Source organism: Eleutherodactylus coqui, chromosome 6 (genome assembly GCF_035609145.1).
Source record: "Eleutherodactylus coqui strain aEleCoq1 chromosome 6, aEleCoq1.hap1, whole genome shotgun sequence".
Taxonomy (NCBI): Eukaryota; Metazoa; Chordata; class Amphibia; order Anura; family Eleutherodactylidae; genus Eleutherodactylus; species Eleutherodactylus coqui.
The window spans coordinates 76,513,142-76,538,877 of NC_089842.1; the positions used below are offsets into that span (position 1 = coordinate 76,513,142).

Sequence of the window (25,736 nt, forward strand, 5' to 3'; positions counted from 1 at the left end):
ATATGTTGTGCAGTGTTAATATCAAAATAGCTTCAAAAGAAACTTGTGATTCACAATATATACACATAAATACATTGAGTGCCCATTATAACATACAGGACCTAATGCAGAGGTTGCAATAATGGAGAGAATAACACAGCATTGCGGCAGTAAGAAGGGGTTAATACTATGCTGCCTAACACTAACTGCTGCTATGGACGCTGTAACATGATCCTAGAGTCTGAGCTGATAAAATGACCTGGATACATAGGGCTGTGATTGGATGTGGAACACGTGGTGAGACGTAGGGAATGTGATGACGTCATCAGGAAGCCCCACGGACATGCTGCTTCCATGGAGACGCTGATAATGGTGATGGAAGCTCTGAAGGTGGTGTGCCCAGACAGAGAGGAGGACTCTGAATTCCTGAGTGTCCCTGATTGGACACAAGAACGTTCGTGGTGCAGCTGACAGCTAATTAAGCGGTAGGAGGAACAATTTACTATCCAATGTGATGTTTGCACTCTCCTTGTTTTAAACTATTTAAGGGGGGGGGTGGAGATTTTGTATAACATGCTTGACAAAGGCTGTTTGTAACGGCCGAAACGTTGCATTATTACTGAGGATGGAATAAAGGAATAATACCTGTTTTACTGCACCTGGATGCTCCTGCTGCTTTCTTTTGGATATATTCTGAGACTTTGGATGATCTGGATCCGTCTCCTAATTAACGGCTGTGCAGGAAGAGCCTCCCCTTGGATAAGGGTTTGTTGTAGTGCTGCGGGTATCTATATATCACTGAACACTGTGACAGCATTGTCACAGTGTTCAGTGGCAAAGAGACACCCTGTGAGGATGAAGAACTTCCCTGCCACAGCTGTCACAATGCTATCCCATTGAGTAAAAAAGCAGATTTATGAAGCCAAAGATTCTCAATCGTTTTCTTCCCATTAGTGATGTTAATACTGATGCAATGTTACGAGAGTAAAAATTTGCGGCATGCTCTATCTTTAGGCTCACACCCACTGGCGTTATTTTTTTCTCTTGTGCTGTGAGAGCAAGTGAAAACACTCGCCTCGCAGGGCAAGAAAAACGCTGTGATATAGCCAGTGTCTTCAATGGGGCCAGCGGCAGCAGCACTAGCCCCATTGAAAACATAGAAAGAATACCGTGGACTTCTGCCACAGCTGTGGCATGAGTTTCCTTCATCCCCGCGGGGACCGTGGAGAGGAAGGAATCCTCTGCCACAGCCGGCCCCATTGAAAGCAGTGGTTTGTTGCAACCCCCACAGCATGAAATATAAGCCCTTCCCTTAAAATCATCATAAGCTGGTTAAAAAAAACAAAAAAAATAATGTACTTACCTCTCCGCCGCTTAGAGGCATTCTCCGGCTGGCTCCCCTGCACTGCTGTCCAGCACTTTCATGAATCAGCCAATCAGCACAGCCCTTTCAGGAGGCGGGGATTTTTAAATCTCTGCCTGCTGAAAGTGTTTGACAGCAGTTCAGGGGAGCCAGCTGGAGGACGCATCAGAGCAGCGGAGAGGTGAGTAACATTTTTTTTTGCTTTTCTAACCAGCTAATGATGATTTTCAGGGAAGGGCTTATATTTCAAGCCCTTCCCTGAAAATCATGCTGTGGGGGTTGCCGACAGCAGCGCCAACCCCATTGAAAGCAATGGGATAGCATGCTGGACTTCTGCCACAGCTGTCACAGCTATGACAGCTGTGGCAGAGGATTCCTTCATCCCCGCGGTCCCTGCGGGGATGAAGGAAACTCCTGCTACAGCTGTCACGGCTGTGACAGTTGTGGCAGAAGTCCGCGGTATTCTCCCTATGTCTTCAATGGGGCTAGCGCTGCTGCCACTGGCCCCATTGAAAACACTGGCGATATCACAGCGTTTTTCTTGCGCTGCGATGCAAGTGATTTCACTTGCTTTTGCAGCGCAAAAAAAAAAAACGCCAGTGGGTGTGAGCCCTTTCTGCAATGTGCAATTTTTTTATCTCCCATGTTTCCCTATGGAGCCTTCTTTTTAGCGCATTGCAACGCACAAACTTGTGATGCGATTTTAACATCAGAAAGTCCTATTGACGTCCGCGCTAAATTGCATCATAAAATTGCAAGCAGCAGCAATGTTTTTGTAAGAAAAAGCAGGGCAGATGCTCACAAATCGCAAAACAAAAAAGGCATTTTTCTTATGGTAAAATCGCCATCGCCCATATAGAACTAGCCTAAGTGTGGAATTTTTTTGAAATATATCAATCCTGAAATTTCTAGGTCCTATATATTTAGATACAGCATAATAGCTGATGGACACTGCTTCTCTTGCATACAGACTTTCCCTGCTATTGCAGATCATCTAGACGAGCAGAAACTACAGAAACATCAAAGATGACAAGAGTGAAACTATTTCCGCACAACCCTTTTAATTTCTACAGCTACAAACAGCCCAGAGGTATGGGGTGTAAATTTCCTGCTGTTTCGTCATTAGCTTAGAAATAATACATCTTGCATTATGATAGTGTCACATCTGTCTCTAATTGCAGACTACAGGCTGCCATAAAAAGCATTATATAATAATTGAATTTCCCTTCTCGGCACAGTCAGTGGGTCCAGAAGAAGAAGGCGCCAAAAAACACGTTAACGGCTAAATTGTTGGAATTACTACTAATTGAAAACTACCAAGTTGGAACTGTTTGTTGAAATCTTTGCAAGTGTGGAGTAAACTGTGTACCTTTGGTTTACGTTATCAAAGCTGATGTGGATTCTTTATTTTCGACCCGACCTGATAATTTTCCCCTCCAAGGTACTGGTGTTATGAAATCAATTCAATTTACCTGCTATTGTTACTGTTGTTTCTATTTGCCACTGCGTGCAGCCAAGCTGGGCCACGCCTAGGCACTACGGACTGGGATGGTAGAGCCACTGTTGACAACCATCTGATTTCCCCATTGTCTCCCCACAAAGGTCTGCACCTGGTTGCCGCACATGGTGTATATTCATTCACAAAGTGACGGATAAATCATCATTCAGAAAAACTTTAGATAACGTCAGAACAAAACCCGAATTTTTGTCTTACCAAAGTATAGAACAAGGAAAATGTGCCTGAAGTTTCACTGTCTGTATGTTCTAAGAATTCCACTCTCTGTCCCGGCAATATAGAGATCACCGACCGCAACTCCTTAGCCCCTTCTTGACGTGTGCTGTACATGTCCAGTGCATGTCAGGTGTCATTCTATGGAGCAAGCTTGGGAGCCTGGTCCGATTTGTATATCTATGACAGCTTACACCCACCTGCAACAACCATGATCGAGATAATACCAATTGTGGCTATTAAGCTTTTAGATGCCAATGTCGATTAATTTAAATGTCTTGATTAGAATTCAAATGTTCCAAATGTTTTGTCCATTCCCAACAATGAGATTGCCACCATGACTGCCAGGGGGTTTCTGAAGGCCCCTAGAGTTGTCATGAAAGTTTTCCTATTAAGACCTGCCTACAGCATATCTTAATAGAATGACATTAAAAATTAAAGTCTCCTATGGAAACTAAAAGAGGTAAAATTAAGCAAAATAAAGAAATGTTAATTATCAGAAAAAATAAATAAGAAAAAAACTTTTTCCCAGTTTTTGGAACAAAAAAATAAAAAAAATGTAAAAATTGGTTTGTCTGCACCCATAAAATAATGTCACATTATTAATATCCCATGGTGAACCATTATTAATGCTAGAAGTGCACTTTTTTGCTCATCCTGTCTTCAAGAAAAAAACTAAAATAAAAAAGTGATCAAAATGTTGCACCAATATACCATAAAATGGTACTAATAAGAACTACAGGTCACCCACAAAAAAAACAGCCCTTACACATCTGCATTATCTGAAAATAATTAGGGAAGTCAAAAGGAAAACATTTGTTTAAGTATTAGAAAGAAAAAACAATATAAATGCGATATCTCTGTAATCATAATGACCCACAGAATAAAGATAACATAATGCCACAAAAAACTCAAAAAAGGCACAATTGCATTTTTTTATTTCCAACTTAGCATTTTTGCCCCACATTTTTAATGTTTTCCAATATGTTATACAGTACCTTGAATGGTAGCATTCAAAAATTCACCCTGGCTTTATTGCAAGCAATGAAAGTGAATGTGGTGACATTGTGAACAACAATTTACTGCAACCACAACATGACAGTCTTAACACATTCAGCAGGGTTGGATGTCTTACTACTAACCTTATCATGGCAGCTTGAAGCTATCATGGCAGCTATCACATCCCCTGATCTAAGGGCAGGAGCAGGAAAGGGGAATCCCCATGGCCGAACAGTTCTGTCTTAAAGGAGATGTCTCGAGGAAGCAGTTACATTTTTTTTTTGCCCAGTCCCCCCCATTAAACATACATTACAAAGCCCCCCTGTAAATGACATTTCTAGCTGGTTCGTACTTACCGTTCCAGCGTTTCAGCAACTTATAAAAGTTTCCTCAAGATGGCCGCCGGCTATTTCCCCGTCGCTCGCTGCAGCCCGACGTGCGCGCTCCCGAGACGCCGCCAGCTGTGTCTCCATGGCAACCGGACGCATCGCAGCCGCCGACCAGACGCCCCGCAGCCGCCGACCAGACAGCAGGTAACCGGCGCTAGCCCCCGGCTCCCCAGCGCTAGACCCTCAGCCCAGGTGAAGGCCCCGGAGCCCAGCGCTAGGTTCCGGAGCCCAGCGCTAGTTCCCCCGGCCTAGCGGCAGCCCCCCCCGGCCTAGCGACAGCCCCCCCGGCGCAGCCCGGCGCAGCGGCAGCCCCCCCCGGCCTAGCGACAGCCCCCCCATCACAGCGGCAGCCCCCCCGGCCTAGCGACAGCCCCCCGGCGCAGCGGCAGCCCCCCCCCGGCCTAGCGACAGCCCCCCCATCACAGCGGCAGCCCCCCCCGGCGCAGCGACAGCCCCCCCGGCGCAGCGACAGCCCCCCCGGCGCAGCGACAGCCCCCCCGGCGCAGCGACAGCCCCCCCGGCGCAGCGACAGCCCCCCCGGCGCAGCGGCAGCCCCCCCCCCGACCCATCACTTACCTGGGAGGCTTCTCGGGGCTGCTGGGCTGGGCTGGGCTGGGCTTCTCCGCTGGGCAGCTCCAGTTTCTGCACCTTCCTCTAACAGAGGATGGTGCAGAATGGCCGCTTCAGCGCGCTCCCGAGCAGTGACAGCTCGTCTGCGCATGCGCAGAAGAGCTGTAGCGGGGAGCACACTGAAGCGGCTCGTGCTGAATGGAGAAGACCGGACTGCGCAAGCGCGTCTAAAAAAGCAAGCTGCCAGCGAATTTAGACGGAACCATGGAGACGAGGACGCTAGCAACGGAGCAGGTAAGTGGAATAACTTCTGTATGGCTCATATTTAATGCACAATGTACATTACAAAGTGCATTAATATGGCCATACGGAAGTGTATAACCCCACTTGGTTTCGCGAGACCACCCCTTTAAGAAGGAACCGAACAACCCAAATAGACCCCATTGACTATAATGGAGCCCTTTCGCTTTCTGTCTAGCTGGGGGCTTTTAGATGGAAGAAAAAGCACTGCCTGCAGCCCTTTATCTTCTTGTATTTTGTGCTGGATCTGCTACAGAACCTCCGACCAAAGGCAAATGTAAAAAAGAGTGGCATCTCATCTCAGGCAGCACTCTTACCTGAATGCTGGGGGCTGCAAATTCAAAAAAAGATGCTATGTAGTCTCCTGGATTTTGGACACTACAGCACTTTTCATGGTCACTTCTGGTTTAAATGTGTTCATTCATTATAGATGTTGAATTCAGGTTTTTTTGGACTTTTATTTGCCTTCTGTTTACCACTATACTCTGTTTTTAGGCAAGTTACCCATCCCCTTTGGGTTCTCTGTCCACCTAGAAACAGTCATTAGGGGAGTTCCTTACTCTGGTAACAGCCGGAGTAAGATAGCCTGTGATTGGAGGCTCAGATCTGCGCATGGGTTGGGTGAGAGGAAGCAGTTAAAGGGGAGAATTGGTGGAGTTTAGACAGTCTAGAGAGGCGAGTCTACAGAGTTGGAATGAAAAAGCAAGGAAGGAAGGAAAGAAAAGCAGGGCCTGAAGGGAAGAGACAGTGCAGTGGGAAGGCAGAAGTGTAAGTACCAACAAGGTGGGATGTATGGAGGAAAGAGAGTGAGAGAGAATGGGAGCAAAGGAGGAGAGAAAAGGAAGGGGTACGAAGGTGTGTTCCTGTACTTAATCCTGTATACCCTCCATACGTATAGAAACTGCTAGAACAGTGAGTACAGAATCTAGTTTCTATTCCCGGGAATTACGTGTTTGGAGTGACACGCATAGAGGTGTTAACATATAGTTAAACCATTAGCACCTAGAGCCAATCGTGAGTTCTTATGATTAAAAGGAGGCATGCATTTCTGATTGTACATAAGTGAACATATATATATATATATATATATATATATATATATATACGTTGTCTTTGTAATAAACTCAGAAGAGCTTCCATTGTCAGATAATACAGACTGTGTCATGTGTCAGTAATTTGTGTACACAGCTTCTCATTTAATAAGGACCGGGCAATAAAACGCGCTAAGAAATCTCTCTGATGATCTCTCTAACACCCTTTTTATTATTATGTTGTCTGGAGTAGGTCTTGGCCTATGTATGGACAGGCGTCATGAACTTGGCAAACCAACACCTTTTTCTGCCCAACTTTGCGGGTAGCAGCAAACGCAAACCAGAACACCTATTCACAGTGTCATGTGGCATTTCTTCTGCAAATTGCATTTGCATTTAAAGAGGACTAGCGCCACTACCGCCAATGTTTTCAAGTGAGCATGGTGAAATCCAGGGAGAATCTGCCACAAAATCCGGAGTGACACTTGTGGATTTTGCCACAGATTTCTTACTGATATTTTGCTACAAAAAATATGTCCTCAGTGGACGTACCATTAAAGGTTTTCCTTGCCCGCTCATTTGCTGATGTTTGCATCATTATTTATTTTGTCTGTGAATTCTGATTTTCAAGTGGTCTTCCACATCTTTTTGTTCTGCTGTTTGCAGTCTATTTTCAGGGAGGGGTGTTTACCAAGCCTAACTTTCTACCAGTAGTTCCCTGTCCTGACTTTCTTGCCATTATTTCCCATGCTGCATTGCACTGTCTCTAGTTCAATCAGCAGGGAAGCAGTATCTGAATGCCCACCCCTCTGCTTTTCCAGAACAATCAGGGATTTAAAGACATTCTGGGCAAATAATTGGTAAACGCAATACAATGTATGTGTGATGTATGAACATACACACACAGACACAAACCCACACACTGTAACAGCAGAAGAGACAGAGATTGTGGAGATGATTATCACAGTGTTCGCAGATCTGTCAACCTGCAGCTTGTAAGTGTGAGTGTAAGCTTTCGCGTTCGCCGAATCTCATCCCCTTGGATTTCTACCTGTGGGGTAATGTCAAGTCTGGGCTCTATGCAGTGGGAATCCAAAGAAACAGTGGATCCTCGACGCCTGTGAAACCATTTCTGCTGAGGTGTTGCACTCAGTGCATCATGATTGGGAGAGCATGGGAGCAAAAGATAGCTTTGATGATTGGATAGAATTCTGTTCTTGATACCAATAGCACCCCTAGCCCAATTCTATTCTTGATTCTGATACTATTCTTGGTTAGGTAAGCCAGAAACTGTAAGGTGATATAATACAGTATTCTGGTTAAAGATAGATTTGTATAGCGTACAGTTCTTGATTTGAGTATTATACCCAGTTCTGTTCTAATCATAGATGTTAGTAATGGTTCATCGTAATCATAAATATTAATCCTGGTTTGACGCGTCTCCTTGGGACAAACCTCTAACGCAAATTAAATCAACAAACAAAAGCAAGACCGTCAGCCCCGATGGTGGACTGACGTTTAGTATCTTACATAAAGGGTGAAGTTTCATTATAGATCTCATGGGGTACTCATGTTACTCCAACACAACTTTTATCACTGTTTATGACTTGAGGGAATGACTTTCGAAGTTTAGCTTTGTTTATTACAATGTCATTTGATTCTACATAATAACATTCAGTATTTCAGTTTTTTAATGTCTTCAACGAGCAGCGTTACTTTTGGGAGTAATCCATTCAGATGGCAGAATTCCAGAATTACCAAAGTATTTTATTGTATATATACATAAGATCCTTGGGTCTCATTTATCAAAACTATCTAAAAGAAAAAGTGTCTTTGTTGTCCATAGCAACCGATCAGAACTCAGCTTTTATTTTAAAACAGCAATATAAGAAATGAAAGAGGTGATCTGATTGGTTGATGTAGGCAATAAAGACACATTTTTTTCCAGAAAGTTTTGAAACACGAGGCCCAACGTATCTATTTCATTAAAGAAACACTACAGAATAAATATAAATACTGTGTTATGCCTAGTGCAGCATCTATGTGGATAGTGCATGACACAGTGATTCAAAAACCACCAAACAGAGCATCCCTGTGTCATCCATTTTTGTCCACGGTGTTATTTAAGCATGCAATGAAAAACCATCTAGTGGTGCTTTGGACCTCCTTTAGTCTACAGAACTGTAGCTATTGGCAGTGGCACCGATTCCCCTAGGTGTTGTAATCATTCTGCAGGAATACTGGCCCTTGCGGACAGGAAGCTTCTTGTAGTTGCTGCACCTTAGATAGCAGTACTGACATGTTCTGACCAGCTGACAGGAATGGTTCATTAATTTATGCTGCTTGCGTTAAATTCTGACTCTCCCATCAGCATGGGGAAGCAGAAATCTGGATTCATCGGAGCAGGTTAAGTTTTTCCCACTGCTCAATGTTACAATTTTTGCACTCTTTTGCCTAATGGAGTCTTGTCTTTTGGTTTCTCTTAAACAACAATGGCCCTGGAACTGGTTGTCTACTGTAATAGCTCATCCATGCTAAGGAACCACGAGTTGTGTATTCAGACATGTTGTTTGGAGCACCAGCATTGCATTCAGCTAGAATCTTCAATTTCCATGACTGTGCAGCTCCTGTTGGTCAGAATGATTCTTGACACCCCTATCTGACTCCTTTCCTCAACAAGTTGTCTGTCCACAGGATCCTTATTGCTGGATGCTTTCCTTCGATCACACTATTTTTGATATACTCTCCATATAGTTGCATGAGAAAACTCCATAAAAGTCGGCAGTGAAATCTTGGCACCGACTAGTCTAACACTGATGGCCAGGCTTCATTGGCAGTCAAGCAGATCACTGGATTTTCCCAACTAATATGGATTTGCATTCAAACTGATCAAAAGAAAACTTGTCACTTTATTTTATGCTGCACCACGGGGTCTAATTTCCTTACATGGAAGCTCCAATGGTGAAAAGCTAGGGTCTCTAATAATGTGGACATTCAGAATATGTCAATCATTATAGATTTTCAGCCTCTCTGTAAAGGTACCGTATATACCGGCGTGTAAGGCGACGGGGCGTATAAGACGACCCCCCAACTGTCACCTTATACGCCGGTATTCAGTGGAGAAAAAAAAAAAAATTTTATTACTCACCTCCCACGGCGTTCTGTCGCGCTCCGGCAGGATGTCGCTCGCTCCGGCAGGCTGTCGCTCGCTCCTCGTCCCCGGCGCAGCATAGCTTTCTGAATGCGGGGCTTGAAATCCCCGCTTCCAGAAAGCTAATACACACGCCGGCAGCCATGACATCATTGAATGGCTGTGATTGGCTAAAGCACACGTGGCTTCAGCCAATCACACTATTCAATGACATCATTGAATGGGTGTGATTGCTAACACGTGCGCCTTCAGCCAATCACAGCCATTCAATGATGTCATTGAATAGTGTGATTGGCTGAAGCCACGTGTGCTTTAGCCAATCACAGCCATTCAATGCTGTCATGGCTGCCGGCGTGTGTATTAGCTTTCTGGAAGCGGGGATTTCAAGCCCCGCATTCAGAAAGCTATGCTGCGGCGGGGACGAGGAGCGAGCGACAGCCTGCCGGAGCGAGCGACAGCCTGCCGGAGCGCGACAGAACGCCTTGGGAGGTGAGTAATAAAATTTTTTTTTTTTACACTTTTTTTTTTTTGTTTTACCGGCGCATAAGACGACCCCCGACTGCAGAGCAGATTTTTCGGGGTTCAAAAGTCGTCTTATACGCCGGTATATACGGTAAGTGTTTGTTCCCTTTGGACCTTCATATAGATGTATGCAGCTTAATTCTTTATCTATTACATGGGACCAGCCATCTGACCTTATATTAACCCAAGTCATGTAACCACCATTTATTTACATTTCTAATCAGTGTAACTATGCTCCGGCTCTCTAGTTGGGTATGTGCCTAGTCTAACAGTGGGCGTCCAGGTCAGTGGGTATAAAGAGCCGCTGGAAAAGCCAATGCAATGGAATTGATTCTTCTCTGAGAGGTAAGATACTTGCAGTGCTGTGTAATCCATGTATGTTTCAAGCTTGGTAGGAAATGAAAATTAAGTTTGGCTCTATGCTGAAAAGTGTCCCTAATTGTATTAAATATAATGTTGTATGCAGAAATTAGGTAGACTAAACAAATGGAGCAACTGTGGGAGGGCTTAAACACATGGGCTGGGAAAAAGACGGGGCGCAGAACGGGACAAAACGAAACTATTGATTTCAATGGTTTTGTATTCACTGTCAGAATTCTTGTGCATTAAAAGATGGGGCAGGACATATCTTCCCGCTGTTTTATTATTTTTAAACTAACGCAATAGCATGGAGTTTGAATAGTCAAAAAAACCCCAGTTGATGTGCTAATACACTCCATGGCAGAGAACGTATTAGGGAATTTGCCCGTCTCTTTAAGTCCTAAGGGTCCTTTAAGATGAGCCGATTCTTGTTCTCTCTCATGCACTCTGTTTAGACAGGCAGAGGCATCATTGACTCATTCAAATGAGAATCGCCCAGAAACTTTTAGTCTTTCCCATTCGCTGTATAACGGAACCAGAATGACTGGATGATTGCTGTTTAGGCCTCGGTCAGACAGGCGTTTTTTCACGCGATTTGCGGATTGCATGACGGATGCGCATCCGCAAATTGCGTGACCAGGGCCAACGGTTCGCCGAAAAATCTGCAGCTAGCAGCGTTTTCGGCGAAACGGGCCAGACACGAGGAATTGCAGATCGTGCCTATCTGCGATCTGCAATTCCTTGTGTTCTATATATGCGCTCAATGGGGCCGGTGGCAGCAGCGCCGACCCCATTGAGAACATATACTACAAAGATCATTCTCCTCTGCCACAGCTGTAACAGCTGTGGCAGAGAAGAACGATGTTCGCCCTTTGAATTCAATGGAGCCGGCAATACAGCCGGCTCCATTGAAAGCAATTGGCTGCTGGCGAGTGCGGGATGAATTTTCCCCCAAAATAAAAAAAAATATATACTCACCTTGTCCCTGCAGCCGGAGTTCAGCCGTGGCCGGCCGGCAGTTCTCCTGAAATTGAATGACAGCTGAGAGCTGGCCCTAATTGGTCCTTGCGCTGAGCCAATCAGAGGCAGCACTCACTCACCCATTCATGAATTCATGAATGGGTGAGTGAGAGCTGCCTCTGATTGGTGAGGGCTGTGACCAATCAGAGGCAGCCCATTCAGCAGGCGGGGATTTTAAATCCCCGGCTGCTGAATACTACACAGAGCAGTTCAGGAGAACTGCCGGACGGACGCGGCTGAACTCCGTCTGCAGGGACAAGGTGAGTATATTTTTTTACAAATTTTTGGATGATTTTCAGGGTAGGCCTTAAATTTTTAAGCCCTTTCCGAAAATTCATCCCGCGCTCGCAGGCAGCCCATTGCTTTCAATAGAGCCAGCTGTATTGCCGGCTCCATTGAATTCAATGGGCGAACATTGTTCTTCTCTGCCACAGCTGTTACAGCTGTGGCAGAGGAGAATGATCTTTGTAGTATATGTTCTCAATGGGGTCGGCGCTGCTGCCGCCGGCCCCATTGAGCGCATATATAGAACACAAGGAATCGTAGATCGCAGATAGGCGCGATCTGCGATTCCTCGTGTCCTATAATTTATCGGACATCTGCATAAAAAGCGGCCATGTGACCGATCCCATTGCGAAGCAATGGTTCTATTTATGCGCAGATCGCATGCGCAAATCTCACAAAAAAACGCCTGTCTGACCGAGGCCTTAAACTGAATGAGCCAACGATGATTTTTGTACCTGCATAAAATGAACAACGAACAAAAAGTGATCGATTATCGTTCAGTCGTTGCCTCGCATTTAGACCGAACTATTATCGTTTGCTTTCACTCGTTTAAATAATTTTTTAAACAATAATCATTCCGTCTAAAAGCACCTTAAAGGGCAAAAACACACGAGCACATGCGCTAATACACTCGCCACTACGGAGCCCGTCCCAGCGTATACATATTACATATTGTATTATAACATTACAAGATATATTCACTAGATCATTGGAGAACATCCAGAGATTCTGATTGACAGGTATGACGTTTGGAAGAAATTCTTCTCCAAAAATGAGAATTAGCTTCTACCTCAGGTTTTATTTTTTTGCCTTCTAATGGCATGATAGGCTGAACTGGATGGCTGGATGGCTTTTTTTCAGTCTTAAACTAGTTACTATGTTACTATATAACTAGCTTACTTTATTACTTTGTTACTATATTACTATGTTACTATCTTACTATATTACTGTTGCTATATTACTATCTTACCATGTTACTACATTTATATCCTACTATACTACTATCTTACTATTTTATTATCTTACTGTATTACTATATTGCTACCCATGTTACTATATTATTATCTTACTGTGTTACTATGTTACCATGTTACTATATTACTCTGTTACTATCCTAATACGTTACTTTATTTGTATATTACTGTATTACTATATTATCTTACTATTTTACTATCTTACTATATTATTATCTTACTATAGTACTATGTTACTATAATACTATCTTACTGTATTACCATGTTACTTTATTATTATGTTACTGTATTACTATCTTACTATATTATTATGGTACTATATTATAATCTCACTGTATTACTATATTACTCTTACCATATTACTATATTATCTTACTGTATTACTATATTATGTTACTATAATACTATGTTACTGTATTACTATCTTACTTTATTACTATTATGTTACAGTATTACTATCTTACTATATTGCTATCTTACCATGTTAATATATTACTATGTGACTGTGTCTTTCTTGCAGATTTAAGATCAGTTCTGATCATGAAAATCCTGGTTTCCTCATTGCTCCTCTTGTTCCTATCAGGTATGGTGAGCTGTTCCTTCTAATGTAACATTAAGGCTAACTTTACACTGGTGAGCGCGATATGGGGCAGTGAATCCCGCCCCCCATCCATATAGCGCTCCCCACCATGGGAACTCCTCCAAGGATGAGAGGAGTTTGCATGTCAAAACAGCCTCGTATCATTTGGGGAAGAAGGGATCCTTCACTGTGGCGGTTAGCCGAGGCAGAGGATCACAGAGTTTCTACTATTGTTTTCAATGGGAGATCTCGCGATGCTGACGCTGGCCCCATTGACAACAGTGGGCACTTCCATGCGAGAGCATGCAGGGAGATAGAACATGCCACGATTTGTTTCCTGCATAGCATTGCGGTGACATACAGGAAAACATCGCTCATATGTATCACCCCATGGTGTGAGAATTGTGCGTCTCGCAACACACAAATCTCGTGCGAGTTCCTCACCAGCGTGAAGACGTCCTAAGGGCTTCTTGAGATTTCCATAGTTTCATTTTGACTAGTGGGATTCTTGCGTGATATTACTACCTGCCAGAAAAGATAGGACTTGCACTATCTTTCTCGCACGTAGTTTTTCTGCATATGAGAAAAGACAGGGCGGACTTATCTTCCTGCTTTTTTTTTATTTGCACACAATAGCGGGAGTTTGAATAGTCAAAAAAATAATTAAAAATTACCGGTTCACGCACTGATATGCTCGGAGCGGCGCGGGATTTCCCGCGGGATTTCCGCCACTGAAAGCCTGCATAGGAGTGCATTACAATACGCACTCCTATGCAGACGGCCATGGTTTGGCCACGCGAAATCTCGCGCGGCAAACAAACCGCGGCATGTCCTATTTCTGTGCGGGGCTCTCAGAGCCCCGCACAGAAACGTCACCCACCCAGCCGCCGGCTCCGGTCAGCGCATACGCCGGCTTCCCGGCAGCCGGCACATGAAAGAGCCGGGGCCGCCGGGCGCGGGTGAGTACGCGCTCGTCCCTGCAGGCGCTCGGGTCGGATCGCGCGGCGAGAATCCTCGTCGCCGGATCCGATCTGCTCGTCTGCAGGCGGCCTAAGGAGACCAACTAGAATGTGAGTGAGGAGACATATAAGGCCATGCATGCTCCTCTGGAAAATTTGTAAATGGGAAGATAGAACAATACCTTGGTAGCGCCACCTATTGGAGGGCAGCATTCCTGCAAGTCAATGTCAGTTTTTGCCTCCTGAACCTGTGTCGCACCACCATCCACAACCAGTTACAGGAGATCCCAGTGGTAGGACCCCCAGTGATCAGACAGCTAGAATCCATTGCTATGGATAGGTAATGAACGTCAGTCTTGGCTCAGCCTATTTAATAAGAAATTGGCTGTTTCGGTTGCCATTTCCTGCGCTGGCACTGAGGAGCATTAGTGCTGTACATGTTGGGGGACTTAGAGACCTCAGATAGTGAATAGGTCGCACTTCTGTTGCACTAATTCAACTTTATTCTTATAGGAACATATAGTAAACCCATTGAAGAGCAGGATGTAAAACCACCTCCGAAACCTGATACGAGGGAGTGTGTGAAAAGTCTGTTCTCTAATATATACGCGTTGGGTGCGGATTTGGTCGGAAGCTGGGAGTCATCAGAGACTGAAAGAGTGTAAGATGATTGAAAGTATTTTCATATATAATTCAAGGGCTAAAAAGGGCTGAAACATGAATATCCTCCAATATTTAGTAAGAACGGCTTCAGACAACCGTATGCGCTGCTGCACATGCTTCAGCGCAACGCGTTTGTGCCATGAACGAGTTTGATTTGCACGTGTCTCTGTCCATGTATTGCACTTTTGTTCACACACGTGCGCAAAACACTCCCGCCCTGATTTAAAAGTCTTAACGAGGTCTAAACGTGTTCTGTTTTTCCCACAATTATGCAGCGTGTTGCGTATTTGCGCGCATATGCTCACCTCCCATAGGTTTCTATAGGGGCCTTTGTTTTGTAATATGCAGAAAGATAGAGCAGGTCCTATTTTTTTGTGCATGCCCAAAAATCATTCATGAGAACAAAGCAATTGACATCAATGGGTTCTGTTCTATATGCATTGCGTATATATGAAACGTGCGCAAATACGGTCATCTGAAGCGAAGCTGCCCTAAGACTGCCCATACACTTTAGATAGCTGTCAGCCAACAGCTATTCCCCACCTCCCCATACATATACACACTCCAACATCTTTGTGAACTAATATGCATAACCAAGCGTCCATTAGCATCATTGATGAAACTAATCACCCCCATATATTTATCAAGGATCTTGTTATAGAGGGGAGCAGAAAGATTTAGCTATGGCCAGGTCTACAGAAAGCCACCACCTCATCGGAATAGCTTGGATCCCGGCTTGTTGCGCTGCAGACCAGATAGTACAGCATGCTGTGCTATTGTGTCCGGGAAAGGATTTTATGCACAAGGCTCAGAAAGTTCTCTTCTGATGATGGTCCCATCACCCCTCCCTAAAATCCTTGGTGCACCCTACATGGCAAGAATAAGCACAACATGCCTCAAAATTGTGCTAAAATGGATCATAGTCTAAGCTTTAAGACATTAAAGAGGGTATCTTACAATGACTATCCCTCGGCATGTAAGCTATCAGAACATATGGGCATCATAGAGATGGTCCCACATCCAGGACCCTGCTGGGTGAACCAGAACAAGTCACAGTGGTCCTGCTCCATTGGACCTGGCCCGTCCATACATCACCTAGTTGATCATACATCTTCTCTCCAGACATGGCTTCCCCAGGGGTAACTGCCCATTGACAATCTTACTGATGCGCTGGCATCCTTTTTAATGTACAGATGGAAAAATGTTTTTTTCTACTGCTAGAACCTGATGCTGCTTTGGGCTTCACCATTGGTCAAAGTCTATAGCAAAATTAAAAAATGTACCAATTATAAATCCTTATACAAAAAGTTTCAATAATTCGGCAATCACTAATACATTTTCTCCTGTTCTCACACAGGGCCGTATTGAGTAAAAGAGTGGAATCAATATATGCAAGTTATTTTAACTTGGCTGTTAGCGCTAGCGATTACATGTCAGGCATCATGGCGGAGGTGAGCAAGGAAATGCAAGAGAAATACCCAGTTTACAGTAAAAATGTACTTCCGGTTTTGGCCTCAGTTGCGATTCATGCTTTTGAAAAGATAACAAGTGCTGCTGAGGAAATGAAGCCTTATTTTGAAAAATTTGAAGAGCATCTGAAACCCCTACAGAATGAATTGTGGGAAGGAATACGCCCTATTATAGAGAATAGAACAAGGTCTACTATAGACGCTCTCAATGCCAATATAAAGCCCTTCCTAGAGGGCGTCCGCAAAGAGGTAGAAGCTGCAAACATCAAAGAAGCTGCTGAATCGCCAGCTGAAGAGAAGAGCCCTACCATCCTTTTAATGGAACATGTACTGAAGTCTTCACAGAAACTACAACACATGTATGTGTTCGACAGCGACATGCTTAACAAGATTGCATCTCAGCTACACGTTTTCGGTAACAGAGAATAAAGATACAGTCTTGTGGCAGAGTCAGTTAGAGAGCAGTTTGTCATCATTGAGAATAGCAGCAATGGTGCCATCAACCATGTCATTAGATGGAAATTTTAAATAAAAATCATTTTCAAAGTTTTTAGCCTGAATTGTACATTTATCACATTAAACTAATTCATGACTGCAGCTAAAGTTTTCTTAAGTGATCCCAGTGCCCACCTTCTGAATTATGCATCATGCATGGCTTATTCACAGGTGCATGTATGTTCCCAAAGGACTTCACATGATCAGCACACCGACCGTTGGTAGTCCTTGGGGCTATCCACACATCTTTTTTTCACACAGACGGATGGTGTCCATATGAAAAACCAAAATCCCAGCATGCACTATTCTAGTCGGAATTGCATGAGTCAACAGATGTGTTGAATACAACACACGAACGTCTTTCTTTACAGGCAGTTTTTGCAAACGCAACACTGAGTCATTTTTAAGCCATTTAACCGCCTTCCAAGAGCCAAAAGTTTTTTTTATTTTTCCATTATGAATGCATGAGATTTGTATTCTTGTTGATGAAATTTAATGTAGCAGATAGTGAACTGAAACGCGTCTAGAGTATTTAAGTGGGGTGAAACGAATAAGTGCAATTGCGCCATTTTTGAGTGGTTCATTTTCACAGCATTCATGGTGCAGTAAAAACTAAATTTATTTTGTTGGTCAATACAAGTACAAATTTTTCTTCTGTTCTTATGTTTTACTACTTTTAAAAAAGTTACGTTTTTATTTTTAAACAAAAATTAATTTCCATCAGGCCCCCTGCACACGGGCGGAAATTCCACGTTGGGATTTCCCGCAGAATTTCCGCCCGTGGAAGCTGCCCTAGGATTGTGTTAGAAAATGTAATCCTAGGCAGACGGCCTCTATTTCTGTGCGGGGCTCTGCGTACTGTCACTCTTCAGCTGACCATACTGCAACAACTCAGGAAGGTATTGTAGGCGCAGCTTCCACCAAATTCTCATTAACCTTTTGCAATCCAATTTTGGATTCAGGGTTTCCCAGGGGGCTTTCTCTTCCTGCCATTATACAATGGTACCATTTGTTGGCCAGAGCCAGTACTGCGGTATGGGACATGCTTGAGAGGCCCCTGACAACAGAGTGGCCAGTAATATACAGAAAGAATACCCTGCCGGATGTCTTCAATTGGAATGTCTTTAGACGTCAGACAGTGGATTGGAAAGGATTAAATCAATAAAATCTGTGCCTGCAGTTACAAGTGCTGGGCAGTACATAGGCGTCGGAGCAGCAGCTTCAGTTCCATACCCCAGTGTGTTGCAGCGCAGACAGCGGGTTCCTGAGCATCAGACCACAGCTTATCAACTATTGATGGCTTATTCTGAGGACTTGTCTTGCCTTTTGGTTTCTCTTAAACAACAATGGCCCTGGAACTGGTTGTCTACTGTAATAGCTCATCCATGCTAAGGAACCACGAGTTGTGTATTCAGACATGTTGTTTGGAGCACCAGCATTGTATTCAGCTGGAATCTTCAATTTCCATGACTGTGCACCTCCTGTTTGTCAGAATGATTCTTGACACCCCTATCTGACTCCTTTCCTCGACAAGTTGTCTGTCCACAGGATTCTTATTGCTGGATGCTTTCCTTCGATCACACTATTTTTGATATACTCTCCATATAGTTGCATGAGAAAACTCCATAAAAGTCGGCAGTGAAATCTTGGCACCGACTAGCCTAACACTGATGACCAGGCTTCATTGGAAGTCAAGCAGATCACTGGATTTTCCCAACTAATATGGACTTACACTCAAACTGATCAAAAGAAAACTTGTCACTTGATTTTATGCTGCACCACGGGGTCTAATTACATGGAAGCTCCAATCGCGAAAAGCATGGGTCTCTAATAATGTGGACATTCAGAATATGTCGGTCATTATAGATTTTCAGCCTCTATGTAAAGGTAATTGTTTGTTCCCTTGGGATCTTCATATTGATGTATGCAGCTTAATTCTTTATCTATTACATGGGACCAGCCATCTGACCTTTTATTAACCCAAGTCATGTAACCACCATTTATTTACATTTCTAATCAGTGTAACTATGCCCCGGCTCTCTAGTTGGGTATGTGCCTAGTCTAACAGTGGGCGTCCAGGTCAGTGGGTATAAAGAGCCAGGGGAAAAGCCAATGCAATGGAATTGATTCTTCTCTAAGAGGTAAGATACTTGCAGGGCTGTGTAATCAATGTATGTTTCATGCTTGGTAGGAAAATTAAGTTTGGCTCTATGCTGAAAAGTGTCCCTAATTGTATTAAATATAATGTTGTATGCAGAAATTAGGTAGACTAAACAAATGGAGCAACTTAAACACATGGGCTGGGAAAATGATGGGCCGCAAAACGGGATAAAAGGAAACTATTGATTTCAATGGTTTTGTATTCTCTGTCAGAATTCTTGTGCAGTAAAAGATGGGGCAGGACATATCTTCCCGCTGTTTTTTTTTAACTCACATACAATAGCTTGGAGTTTGAATAGTCAAAAAAACCCCCAGTTGATGTGCTAATACGCTCCATGGCGGAGAGCGTATTAGGGAATTTGCCCGTCTCTTTAAGCCCTAAGGGTCCTTTAAGATGAGCCGATTCTTGTTCGCTCTCGTGCACTCTGTTTAGACAGGCAAATGCATCATTGACTCATTCAAATGCGAATCGCTCAGAAACATTCAGTCTTTCTCATTCGCTGTATAAGGGAACGAGAAGGATTGGATGATTGCTGTTTAAACTGAACGAGCCAACGATGATTTTTGTACCTGCATAAAATAAACAATGAACAAAAATTGATCGATTATCGTTCAGTCGTTGCCTCGCATTTAGACCGAACCATTATCGTTTGCTTTCAGTCGTTTGAATGATTTTTTTAAACAATAAGCATTCCGTCTAAAAGCACCTTAAAGGGCAAAAACACACGGGCACATGCACTAATACACTCGCCACTACGGAGCCCTGCCCAGCGCATACATATTACATATTGTATTATAATATTACAAGATAGATTCACTAGATCATTGGAGAACATCCAGAGATTCTGATTGACAGATATGGAGTTTGGAAGAAATTCTTCTCCAAAAATGAGAATTAGCTTCTACCTCAGGTTTTATTTTTTTGCCCTCTAATGGCATGATAGGCTGAACTGGATGGCTGGATGTGTTTTTTCAGTCTTAAACTAGTTACTGTGTTACTATTTTACTAGCTTACTTTATTATTATCTTACTATATTACTGTTGCTATATTACTATTAGAGATGAGTGAGCACCAAAATGCTCGGGTGCTCGTTGCTCGAGTTGAGCTTTCCGCGATGCTCGAGGATTCGTTTCGAGTAACGAACCCCATTGAAGTCAATGGGCGACTTGAGCATTTTTGTATATCACCCATGCTCCGCTAAGGTTTTCATTGGTGAAAATCTACAAAACCCAAGAAAGTGATGGAAACAACACAGAAACGGATAGGGTAGGCGAGGGGCAACATGCTGGGCTGCATTTCAGGTTCCCAGGTCCCACTATTAAGCCACAATAGCGGCAAGAGTGCCCCCCCCCTAACAATTTTTACTTTGGACAAACCCTCATTAGCAAGGCACACCTTAGCTAAGCACCACACTACCTCCAACCAAGCACAATCACTGCCTGTGGGACACAACGCTGCCTCTTCTCCTGGGTTACATGCTGCCCAACCTCCCCGCACGACCCTGCGTCCACAGCGCACACAAAAGTGTCCCTGCGCAGCCTTCACCTGCCCTCATGCCACACGCTGGCTGCATGGCCACACCACCCTCATTTCTCAGTACATCTGCGATGAGGAGGAACCGGAGGCACACACTGCAGAGGGTTGGCAGGGCCAGGCAGCGACCCTCTTTAATAGGGGCGGGGCGATAGCCCACAATGCTGTACAGAAGCAATGAGAAATTCAATCCTGTGCCACCTCCGTTAGGAGCTGCAAACGTGGGCATAGCAATGGGGAATACATGTGCCACACAGTATTCATTCTGTCAAGGTGTCTCATAGCTCAATCGACTCTGCAAGGGGAAAGCCGTCTGCGCTCTGCCCTCTACCCAAGTCAGTCAGTGTCTTTGTGCCAGACAGGTCAAACACCACGATGGGAACTAAATGTGCACCAACAGCATAGGTGGGTCCTAGGAAGCCCAAGACATGAACCAAAAATTGATCTGAGCGGCCAAACATGGCAGACTTGCACCGTGCCCACGACATAGGCCTCGGCCCACAGATTTAGCAATCATAGGCAGGAAGCGGACTTTCACTGCACCCAGGACATAGGCCTCTGCACAAACCCTCAGCAATCGCGGGCCTACAGCGGACTCCAATGCTAGCGTAGCTGTGCACGTCTCATTAGCGCTGTATTGCTCCTGTAATTTGTCCCAATGCAGTGCCACGGATAGTAGAGCTAACGTCAGATGAAATACAGGTGGGATTCGGCCCACACTGCATGCCCCAGTCAGACCGGTGTTTTTTATAAATAGTCACAGGCAGGTACAACTCCGCAATGGGAATTCCGTGTGCACCCACAGCATGGGTGGCTCCCTGGAACCCATCGGCGGTACATAAATATATCCCATTGCAGTGCCCTGCACAGCTGAGCTAACGTCAGATAAAATACAGGTGGACTTCGGCCCACACTGCATGTCCCAGTCAGACTAGGGTTTTTATAAGTAGACACAGGCAGGTACAACTCCCCTGTGTGAAGTCCCTGTGGACCCACAGCAGGGGTGGCTCCCTGGAACCCACCGGCGGTACATAAATAAATCCCATTGCAGTGCCCTGGACAGCAGAGCTAATGTCAGATTAAATGCAGGTGGGCTTCGGCCCACACTGCATGCCCCAGTCAGACTCGGGTTTTTTATAAGTAGACAAAGGCAGTTACAACTCCCTAATGTGAAGTCCGTGTCGACCGACAGCATGGGTGGGTCCCAGGAAGCCACCGGCGATACATAAGTAAATCCCATTGCATTGCCCTGCACAGCTGACGTAATGTCAGATAAAATACAGGTGGGCTTCGGCCCACAGTGCATGCCCCAGTCAGACCGGGGTTTTTAATACATAGACACAGGCAGGAAGAACTCCCCTATGTGAAGTCCCTGTGGACCCACAGCATGGGTGGCTCCCTGGAACCCATCGGCGGTACATAAATACATCCCATTGCAGTGCCCTGGACAGCAGAGCTAACGTCAGATAAAATGCAGGTGGGCTTCGGCCCACACTGCATGACCCAGTCAGACTCGAGTTTTTTATAAGTGTACACAGGCAGGTACATCTCCCTAATGTGAAGTCCGTGTGGACCGACAGCATGGGTGGGTCCCAGGAAGCCACCGGCGTTACATTAATAAATCCCATTGCAGTGCCCTGCACAGCTGAGCTAACGTCAGATAAAATACAGGTGGGCTTCGGCCCATACTGCATGCCCCAGTCAGACGGGGGGTTTTATAAGTAGACACAGGCAGGTACAACTCCCCTATGTGAAGTCCCTGTGGACCCACAGCATGGGTGGCTCCCGGGAACCCACCGGCGGTACATAAATATATATCCCATTGCAGTGCCCAGCACAGCTGAGGTAATGTCAGATAAAACGCAGGTGGGCTTCGGCCAAAACTGCATGCCCCAGTCAGACTCGGGTTTTTTATAAGTATACACAGGCAGGTACATCTCCCTAATGTGAAGTCCGTGCGGACCGACAGCATGGGTGGGTCCCAGGAAGCCACCAGCGTTACATTAACAAATCCCATTGCAGTGCCCTGCACAGCTGAGCTAACGTCAGATAAAATACAGGTGGGCTTTGGCCCACACTGCATGCCCCAGTCAGACCGGGGTTTTTAATACATAGACACAGGCAGGTACAACTCCCCTATGTGAAGTCCCTGTGGACCCACAGCATGGGTGGCTCCCTGGAACCCACCGGCGGTACATAAATACATCCCATTGCAGTGCCCTGGACGGCAGAGCTAACGTCAGATTAAATACAGGTGGGCTTCGGCCAAGAATGTTTTCATTGTTGGTGGAGGAGGATGTTTTTGAGGCAGTATGTGTCCTGTCCCCATGTCCGTGGTTATATGCACCTTACCAGTAACCGCGTTGGTGGGATAGTGGTCGCGACTGTGGACCTATTAGCGCGGTTTTATTTCGTTGGTTTTCGGAATGTGGCCAGGATTAAGTGGGCCATGGTGGGGGGCTTTCTTATTGTGTCGTTTAAGGTGAAATTCTTGGACTGCCGCCAGACGGACCACTGCGAAAGCATTTGCCAAGAATGTTTTCATTGTTGGAGGAGGAGGAGGGGGATGTTTTTGAGGCAGTATGTGTCCTGTCCCCGTGTCCGTGGTTATATGTACCTTCCCAGTGACCGCGTCGCTGAAACATTGTCGAGCCTGGGGACCTAGTAGCGTGGCCTCGCCACGATCATGTCTTTGGTAAGCCTCCGTTTCCACAACCCTGTAACATAGCAGTAGCAGCAGTATAGGCAGAGCCGAGAATTAGTAACATTTCAGTGGTAAGAGTATGGACAGACCCCACTAACATTTCATTTGCAGCAGTATACACAGACCCCAGTAACATTTCAGTAGTATAAGTATAGACAGACTCCAGTAACAGTTCAGTAGTATAAGTCTAGACAGACCCCAGTAACATTTCAGTTCCAGCAGTGTAGACAGACCCCAGTAACATTTTAGTTCCAGCAGTGCAGACAGACCCCAGTAACATTTCAGTTGTATCAGTTGCGACATGCCCCAGTCACATTTCAGTTCCAGCAGTGCAGACAGACGCCAGTAACATTTCAGTAGTATCATTAGAGACAGGCCCCAGTAACATTCAGTGGTAAGAGTATGGACAGACCCGAGTAACATTTCATTTACAGCAGTATTGACATGCCCCAGTCATATTTCAGTTCCAGCAGTGCAGACAGACGCCAGTAACATTTCAGTAGTATCATTAGAGACAGGCCCCAGTAACATTCAGTGGTAAGAGTATGGACAGACCCGAGTAACATTTCATTTACAGCAGTATTGACATGCCCCAGTCACATTTCAGTTCCAGCAGTGCAGACAGACGCCAGTAACATTTCAGTAGTATCATTAGGGACAGGCCCCAGTAACATTTCAGTAGCAACAGTATACACAGACCCCAGTAACATTTCATTTACAGCAGTATTGACAGACCCCAGTAACATTTCAGTAGTATCAGTTGCGACATGCCCCAGTCACATTTCAGTTCCAGCAGTGCAGACAGACGCCAGTAACATTTCAGTAGTATCATTAGGGACAGGCCCCAGTAACATTTCAGTAGCAACAGTATAGACAGACCCCAGTAACATTTCATTTACAGCAGTATTGACAGACCCCAGTAACATTTCAGTAGCATCAGTTGCGACATGCCCCAGTCACATTTCAGCTCCAGCAGTGCAGACAGACCCCAGTAACATTAACGTAGAAGCAGTATGGGCAAAGCAGCAGATTCACATTGCCCTGGCAGCAGTGTAGGGAGAGTGCAGCATTTGTAACATTTCAGTAGTAGCAGTATAGACAGGCCCCAGTAACATTTACATTGAAGCAGTATGGACAAAGCAGCAGATTCACATTTCCCTGGCAGCAGTGTAGGGAGAGCATTGTATTTGTAACACTTCAGTAGTAGCAGTATAGTCAGACCCCAGTAACATTTACGTAGAAGCAGTATGGGCAAAGCAGCAGATTCACATTTCCCTGGCAGCAGTGTAGGGAGAGCACAGCATTTGTAACATTTCAGTAGTAGCAGTATAGACAGGCTCCAGTAACATTTACTTAGAAGCAGTATGGGCAAAGCAGCAGATTCACATTTCCCTGGCAGCAGTGTAGGGAGAGCACAGCATTTGTAACATTTCAGTAGTAGCAGTATAGACAGGCCCCAGTAACATTTACTTAGAAGCAGTATGGGCAAAGCAGCAGATAAACATTTCCCTGGCAGCAGTGTAGGAAGAGCACAGTATTTGTAACATTTCAGTAGTAGCAGTATAGTCAGATCCCAGTAACATTTACGTAGAAGCAATATGGGCAAAGCAGCAGATAAACATTTCCCTGGCAGCAGTGTAGGGAGAACATAGTATTTGTAACATTTCAGTAGTAGCAGTATAGTCAGATCCCAGTAACATTTACGTCGAAGCAGTATGGGCAAAGCAGCAGATAAACATTTCCCTGGCAGCAGTGTAGGGAGAGCATACTATTGGTAAGATTTCAGTAGTAGCAGTATAGACAGGCCCCAGTAACATTTACGTAGAAGCAGTATGGACAGAGCCCACTATTAGTTACATTTCTGTTATAGCAGTATAGACATGCCCCAGTAACATTTCCGTTGAAGCATTATGGGCAGAGCCCAGTATTAGTAGAATTACAGTAGTAACAGTATACACCAAGCAAGGTAACATTTCAGGAGCAGAAGTATCGGCAGACTGAAGTAACATTTCTGTTGCTGAAGTCTAGTCAGACCCCTCTAGCGTTACAGTGGCTGAAGTATAGGTAGGCAGAACAGAGTTAAATTTCTGTAGCAAAACTGTAGGCCAACCCCAGACACAGTGATGTACCATGAGTGCAGGCGAAGCCCATAAAAATTACTTGGATTACATTGTAGGCGAGGGCCCGAAAAATTGGTGTACCGACAGTACAAATGTACCCCAGAAAAATTGCCCATGCCCAACCCAGAGGGCAGGTGAAACCGCTTAGCTTACTGTGGCTTAATTTGTAACTAGGCCTGGAGGCAGCCCAGTCAAAATAACAATTGGTTCAGGTGGAAGTTTCAATGCTTTAATGAGAATTGAAACAGATAAATATTATTTTGAAAAGTTATGAGCCTTTTGACCCACAGAAAAATTGCCCGTTCAGGGTGATTACATGAGGTTTCAGGAGGAGGAGCCGGAGGAGGAGGACGAATATCATACACAGATTGACAAAGTTC

General features: G+C 44.7%; 1 protein-coding gene across 3 annotated transcripts; it reads left to right on the forward strand.

Moving 5' to 3' along the window:
• The first annotated feature begins 313 nt into the window (after positions 1–313).
• Positions 314–16,892, forward strand: LOC136631349 (apolipoprotein A-I-like). 3 transcript variants are annotated; one of them, XM_066605612.1, is made up of 5 exons: positions 314–464; positions 2,332–2,432; positions 13,193–13,255; positions 14,725–14,872; positions 16,232–16,892. In XM_066605612.1, the coding sequence occupies exons 2-5, from the start codon at positions 2,369–2,371 to the stop codon at positions 16,770–16,772; spliced, it is 816 nt and encodes a 271-aa protein (XP_066461709.1). In that variant the 5' UTR covers positions 314–464; positions 2,332–2,368; the 3' UTR covers positions 16,773–16,892. The 3 variants fall into 3 exon arrangements, with proteins under 3 accessions (XP_066461709.1, XP_066461708.1, XP_066461710.1); XM_066605611.1 differs by having other exon boundaries at positions 317–464; positions 2,313–2,432; XM_066605613.1 differs by lacking the exon at positions 2,332–2,432 and having other exon boundaries at positions 320–464.
• Positions 16,893–25,736: the final 8,844 nt, after the last annotated feature.